At 39.6% G+C, this 7,797-nt stretch overlaps 1 protein-coding gene across 1 annotated transcript; it reads right to left on the bottom strand.

The window, feature by feature from the left end:
• Nucleotides 1–493: 493 nt before the first annotated feature.
• Nucleotides 494–4,686, bottom strand: LOC112734678 (zinc finger CCCH domain-containing protein 17). Its single transcript, XM_025784102.3, has 3 exons — nt 3,805–4,686; nt 2,811–2,921; nt 494–2,694 (listed from the first exon to the last, which is right to left on the bottom strand). Exons 1-3 carry the CDS (start codon nt 3,934–3,936, stop codon nt 838–840), a joined length of 2,100 nt encoding a protein of 699 aa, XP_025639887.1. The 5' UTR covers nt 3,937–4,686; the 3' UTR covers nt 494–837.
• Nucleotides 4,687–7,797: the final 3,111 nt, after the last annotated feature.

Genomic DNA, 7,797 nt, shown 5'->3' with positions numbered 1-7,797 from the left:
ATTTCTAAGTACCCTTCTTTTTTTGTTTTGGTTTGTACTAGGGTATCTATTAGGTCGGAAGTCCAATGACTACTCACTCCAATGACTACTCCCTCGGGTATTGCAGAGGCACAAAGTAGGCGACCCTCCCAAGCATTAAATCCGGGAGAGATAGTTAAGAGCCAGACCTTCATCCATGCGTTGGTATTCCGTAGTACCCTTTAATAGGACATTTTAGACCCATTTCTGAGTTGGTTAGGGCCGAATACTGTGGACCAAGGTCTAATCGCATGGATTATCCCAATTAACAAATCAATTTGAAGATCTTAAGGGGCTTGTATCCGCTAAAATAAGCTTCAATCTTGGCTGCAATGTATTACAGCTGACTCTCATTTTTTGCTTTGTTACCCGCTTCGGGTTTCTCTCCCAGGTCCAGGTCGTAACAGCACTACGTGTAACAATATAACAAAGATACAGGAAAAACTACACAATATAACAAAGATACAGGAAAAACTGTGGCGTGAATTCGAATATTATTATTAACTTTCTAAGTTACAGGCTTGCACTCTGCATGACACTTGTATGCAGAGAGCATAAGCAAAATGCCCACTGCTTAAATAGAAGTGTCCACTCAATCAGATGATAACACAGTGAAAAAATAGAAAAGAAAAGATTAATGATCAATACAAGGAAGAAAAAGCAAAACAAAAACGATAATGATATCCCACTTCTACAAGCAAATATTAAGCAGAAATGCTGCTCAGTCAGAGAGGGAGAGACCTAGATAAGTTGAGATCCACCAGAACCACATTCATATCAAAGTGCAGATGTTCCATCAGTTCCTCAGCATTTCCATAATTATGTAGTCATCACACCAATCTTCTTAGCAAAGTCATCCCCATCTTCATCCTCCATGTATTCTTGCTCTGGATTTTCTCCCTCATCAACTTGTTCATAATCATATTCCCCCTCGTCAACTTGCTCATAATCATACTCTCCATCCCTCTGATCATCGCCTTCATACTCCTGTTCCTCTGCAGCTTCATCATAGATCATTCCATCCTCATACGACTGATCACGATTTCCCTCATTATTATCTATCTCCCTTCCAGCTGTATCAGTGTCCTGAAGCTTGGTTTCTTCTTCATTAATTAGTGAGTGGTTCTTGGCACCTTCCTTGGCCTCAGGCAATGCTCCATTTTGCGTGTTTGTGACAGCTGTATCATCAGAGCTATGAACAATTTCACTCTGTGAGGATACACCAGCTCCAACTCTTCTCTTCTCCTTCAGAATTTCACTCAGAGGTTTTGGACCATCAAACTGAAAATCACCTTCTGATTGTGACTGTTCCCTTAGACTCTTCCTCTTTCCCAGTGATTGATGCTCCTTATACTCAGAGCTCCTCCCATTCTTAAGTTCAGCAAGGCTTTTAGGTCCGGAAAAATCACTTCTGTCCCCCATTGCTTCTCTCCCTATTGATCGTTCCCTGAAATTTCTCCTCTCATCATCCTGCACCCTTCCTTTAATTCTGTCTTGGAGCCTTCCTTGGTGCGGGGTTGGCAACCTTCCAGTTGACAATCTGCTCCTAATTCTTCCTCTGTCTGATTCCCTCTCTGGGTTATCATCGGCACCACTTGCTGGAAGTTTTATTCTGCCTCGGAAGCGATCATTCAAAGGTAACTGATGCGAATCCTTCCTAGAGGAGAACTGGTGACTTTGTTGATCACCATGGCTGTCAAAGTCATTAGAGACAACAGATTTCAAACCGTTAACCCTCCTGCGCTTAGATAAACGATGTCGGAGATCTGAGACCTCTACATTGTCAGGACTATCAGATCTGCGGTGAGACCTCCTTTCTAAATGGCCCGGGGCCTTTCTATGCTGCTCCCAAGCGTATGGCTCCTGCATGTGATCATATGAGTCGTAGGATTGAGGAACACGAAATCTTTCTTGATCAATATCACGCGCTAAACCATAATCAGCAGAATGCCCCAAGTCATAATCATTCAAAGAATCCAAGTTCCTTTCATCTGGACCTCTTGCATTACCAAATTCATCTTCCCCATGATAGTAATCAGAATTTCTAAGCTCGTCAGCCACAAGAACATCGAATCCAGGAGAGGATTCTCTGAGGAATTCATCACTGTCCTTACCATTGTGGAAACTATTATCATCTGGCATACGGACTTGATGCAGTCGATTTGAACGGGCAGCAGTAGGCCCGTTAGCCACTGGGGAAATACTTCTCATTTTAAATCTTGAAGCCTCATCATCAAATCCTGCAGGTGGTGGTGCCACATGCTTCTCCTTCACCAATTCAAAATTATTTCTTTGTGGAGCAGTTTCGACCTTTAGGGAAGGTTTAATTTCAAGACCTCCAACTAATTTTGGAATGTTTCCTTGGGAGCTTCTCCTTTCTTGTGCATTTTTATCTCTGCTGCCAAATGGCTTCTTAAGACTTGGAGTCTCAGTTCCCTGGTTAGACACTGGGACCTGATTAACAGCTTTGTTACCAGCAGTAGGATTTGGCCCATGCAAGAAAGCACATCTGTCACCTTTTAAGCAAAGACCCTTCTGAAAGAAAATACAAGGGACAGCTTGTTTAGTAGAATTATAAGGCGCTGCAGGTGCTGCAGGCGTCGCTGGAATCTGTGACGAGGGAACAGATGGCCCAGCAGCAGTGGCTGCCGGTGAACCTAACAAGCCATCAAGTGGCTGCACGTCAAAACAAGAGTTATCAGAAGCATAATAAAAAAAAAAATAACACAGAGAAAATTGAAAATAGCACACATATTAACAAGCATTATATGATTGTCTACATAGACACTCACCGGATGACGGAAAGCACATTTGGGGTTCAAGCAATTTCCATTCAACCAATACCAGCAATCTCTAGGATTTACCCGAGCATACTCACTATGGCGGTACTCACATTCATTTCCCTGTTCAAATGAAGAAAACAGCAAATCAAAATCATGGATTCTAGATAACTGCTACTTTGTCTGTTAACATAAGATAAAGCATAAAAAGATCACAGTCACGCAGACATTCCAATAAAAGTCATAATTTGCACAATTACAAATAAGGATTTAACCAAATAATCATAAGCGTGGGCAATTAATTACTTTGACTAACGGAATTAACGATAACAACTTCAAAAATATCTCAAAAGGCAAAGCCCAGCTACTCCAGTGAACAAAAACCTTACTAACAGGACACTTTTGCAGACTAATCTATCATGATGACTCACATGTACTCGTCACTGCCAGGTAATTGTGTTTCATACCTTTACTTTAATTAAAAGGTTCAACCACTAAGCTAATAAATGCTTGCTTTCAAATGCTATCAGAACATAATCCCATATATTGTCACAAAGGCCAGACTAAACTAAAACAGCAAAGTTTTATTTGAACCAATCGTATATGTTTCTTATACTTTTCCACCTGGATCCCCACAATTCATCTAATCTAATATTTTTTTTTTAAGAAAAAGAGAAAAAAATTAACAGAATTTATTTTCTCGAACATGTAACATAACATAACAGAATTCTTTATAACTGCCAACAACAATAACGACTTTTGGGAAATTTGTTTGGGATTCCAATTAAGTAACAAAAATTTAAAGACTCCTTTTTTATCGAGATTCATAAGAAAATAAAAATCGCTAAACACTGCACGAATCTGAAACCCTAAAAAGGCAGAATTTGGAGAAGAGGAACCTGTTCCCGGAGAGAGAAGAAGGTAAACAAAAAAATTCTTTTCCTTCTCTTTTTTTTTCCTCTAGTTTTGAATTAGAAAATTAAAAGGAAGGGGTGTGAAAGAGGACCTTTTTGCATGTCAAAGGAGATGCGAGAAAGTAGACGCAATCGGTGTTCCTCTTCAAAGCCTCGTCTTGTGCAGACGAAGGAGGTTGCTGTGGCTGTGGCTGAGGCTGAGGCTGAGGGTGTTGAGCAACCATCGCGGTGGTGGTGGCTGAATTTGAGGGTCGCAAAGCACCCCAACAGAGATCGTGGGAAGAAAGTGGAGAGATCGAACCGAATACGAGAAAAGGAGGTAGATTCGGATACCCTTTCGAGCGAAGAGACGGATCCAATCCAAATCTCACAAAGAGAACTAGAGAGAGAGCCGCCACACAAAATTGGGGTGGAGAGAGAAGGAACTAGAGAGAGAGAGAGAGAGAAACACTGAAACAGAGAGAGAGAGAAAGAGAGAGAGAGAGAAAGAATGTGATGGGCTTTAAGCTAAAGTGGTGAGGTATGGGTTTGGCCTGGTTTGGTTTGCGTCTTGGGTTCGTGTTTGTGTCTATGTTTGTGCTTTTGTAGTTTTGTTATTAGTTGTTACCCCTTTGTACAGTTGTATGTGCTTTTATTATGATGGATTGTGTTTCTCTCATATTTTTTACGATTTTGTTTCAGTTGGGGGTTAATGATTCGATTTCGATGTTCTCAACAAAAAGGTGTAACGGAACACTTACCTTTTTTTCTATTGGCTGTTGATTTTCTCTCTCTACTCTAGAGCTAATTTATTGGTGTTTTTACTTCCTTTATTTATTTTTTTATATATAAAATAAAATAAAATAAAATAAAATAGTAACACTAAACTACTAATACTCTAATAGTGGAGAAATGAGTAAATAGCTATTTCTGATCATAAAAAATTCGAAGGTTTGTAATATTGACCATAAAAAATTAAAACTAAAATTATATCCATATAAAATACATTTTATTCAATAAAAATGACTAATTTTTAAATTTTTGTTGATATTTCATAAATATCCTTATCTTTCATCTTCTTTCATCTCCAAACTCAATTCCTAACCCTACAATATAACCATCGCTCCCTCCTCCTGTGCCTTTACCCTCCACCTTTCTCCGCTACCACAACTCCCTTCCACCACCACCATCCCCCTTGCCCTTCTATCCCCTTCGACCATCACCAACTCCAATACCACCACCGCTCCATTTCCTTCTCCACCCTTCCCTTCTAACCATATCTTCCCCTGCCTACTCACTTACTCACTCTTTTTTTTGTTACCTTGAATGGAAGATCATTGAAGTTCAAGAGCTCATTCAAAATATTCCTGAATCATCTCCGACGACACCTTCGTCAGCCGCTGTAGTTCTGTCTCTGCCACCACCACCTGGCTCTTCGTCTCCAAGAAGCATTGGCTCCGCGACGCCGTCGATGATCACGAGGAGCATGGTTTCGATGGTTCCCTTATCGGAATTAGGATACGATTCTCGACCCTTCTTCCGCATCATCCACATGAATCAGGACAGGAACTCGTTCATGGTTCCATCAGCGTCTTCTTCATTGGTGACGGAGCTAGAAGGGACGAGAGTTTTTGAGTTGGAAACGGAGTTGGGCGCTTAGTTCGGGTCACGATTTTTCACGGCAAATTTTTTCCATGGTCTTTGGCGAACACCTCTTTAGAACTTATTCTCTTATTCTCTGGCTCCAGTTGTTGTTGTTGTTGTTGTTGTTGTTGTTGTTGTTGTTGTTGTTGTTGTTGTTGTTGTTGCTACTAGACGAACAATTCCATAGCCTCAGAAGCAAGATTTGCAGCGACAGTTTTCGATTGAGGCGATGAGCCTTGTTCGTCTTGATTTGGGGATTATTTTAAGGCAGGGTTTTGGGTACTTTGAGGTCGAATTCAAGATCGATCACTTGAGGCTTTGAATCGAATTCGAAGAAGGAAAGATTGATGAAGTAGTGGTTGAGAGAAATTGAGGAATTGGTAGAAAAAAATGATATTGAGATTGGCATTCTGATGAAAAGATAAATTAGGATTTGTAGAGTAATAGAAGTGGTGGTGGTTGTGGAAGAAAAATGAAGAAAGAAGATGAAGGAAGAGAGGTATTTATGAAATTATCAACAAAAATTTAAAGATTGGTCATTTTTGTCGAACAAAATGTATTTTATATAGGTGTAACTTTAGTTTCAATTTTTCATAGTCAATTTGTCAGCGTTTGAATCTTTCATAATGAGAAATGACTATTTACTCGTGAAGAGAGAGTGAAAATTGGAAAGTAAACTCTGAGTAAGAAGTAAGAAGTAAGAAGTTTCAATTCCGTTCTGTTTCGGGTTTGTACTACATTTTTTAGTCTGAAACCAAATTTTGTTAAGTTGCTGTTCGCAATTTGTTTGACCAAACCAAAGCAGTTGCACTTTGTCAATCAAACAAGTTTGACACATTAAACATTCGAAATATATCCGAGCGGATGATTTGTTGGAGATCAACACAAGGCTCAGACCAAATAATATTATTAGAGTTACTCTTAACACCATATCTAGCTATCCAATCCGCAACTCTATTTGCTTCTCGGGACACCCACTCAACGTGAACAAGCCAAGGACAAGATAAAAGTTTCTTAATCTTGTGTACCAAATCTGTTTCTTCAAATGAATACCCACTTCTAAGATCATGCATGATGGGCAGAATATCAAGACAATCCATTTCACATATAATATTCCTCAAGCCGCAATTCCAAAGTAAAACCAACCCCCTTCAAGCAACAAATAATTCACATCTGATGATAGATCAGGGGAGAATGCTTCCACAGCAGCCCGAGATCCAACCTCCCTTAGAATCTCTGATAATACACCCGAACCCCACTATATTTGAATCAAGATACAAGCTTGCATCAGAATTAACTTTAAAATTGTTGCCTGCCCACAGACGATTTTAGAGAGACCTAAAGGCATTGTTTCGATTCCTGTAAACCTTTAAGTCCTTGGCGGTAATTCTGACAAAGGCAACAACCTTGTAGTTTGTCCAAGGGTTATCAGCATTGAATATGTCATTGCACCTATGTCTCCATACCCACCAAAGTCCTGCACCAAAAGACGCCTCATTGTTAGCCAAGGCCTTCTAAAATCACTCTTCAAGAGCAGTACCTGTCGTCAAGTCCAAAATACATATGCCAAATTGACTTTGATCGCTCACAGTCTCTAATAACCGTCTATAACCCTCCCTTGCACAATACCTTTTTGTTGCTGCAGACCACCACTCCCACTGTGGCTCCAACTCAATCGAACTAGGATATCTCAGACCACGAATAAATTGCTTAATCTCATGCAGAATAGGCGTGGCAAGACTATCAACCTCCCAAGATACCCCTTTCCACAAGCCAACCACTATGAAATCTGATTCGGAAATATGCACATAAGGAACAAGGTTGCAAAGCTTACCAAAAGGAGTCCACTCATGATACCAAACTGATTTGTGGACATCCCCAATATTCTAATGAAGCCCTTCCTTGAGATGCTCATAGGCACTAACAATGTTCTTCCGGGTAGCCGATGAAGAATTTTTACTGTTTTAGCTCATACCAGACTGATTTCTGAGATGTTTATGCTTCAAAACCTACACCCACAACCTCTCGCTATTATTTAGACAATCACATACCAGCTTTTTCAGAAGTGTAACACCTTTACTATCAGAATGCCACGCTTCTGGTTGCGCCACTCTGATAGCGAGAATATTACGACGACTTCCATATATAAAATAATAAGCTATGAGCCTTTAACTTAAAACTATATCACTGTTCTTTTTGAAAATCCGGAAAAATACTTTTTCAATAAAACAAACAAGCATATGCATAAACAAAACTTCTTAATCAAGTAACTTATACATATTATATACATACAAATTATACAACTCATATCCCTCTTACAAAATTATAATATTAATGGTGAAGGAAGAATAATAACTAAACTAATACATCCATATCGCATAAGCTAAACTAAAAAATTCTTCATAAGATTCTTCGTCCATTTCCTGAAAAGAGAAGTCTGTAGGGGGTGAGAAAACCATCCT

Source organism: Arachis hypogaea, chromosome 3 (assembly GCF_003086295.3).
Source record: "Arachis hypogaea cultivar Tifrunner chromosome 3, arahy.Tifrunner.gnm2.J5K5, whole genome shotgun sequence".
Classification (NCBI taxonomy): Eukaryota; Viridiplantae; Streptophyta; class Magnoliopsida; order Fabales; family Fabaceae; genus Arachis; species Arachis hypogaea.
This window is presented reverse-complemented; position numbering and strand designations above follow the sequence as displayed.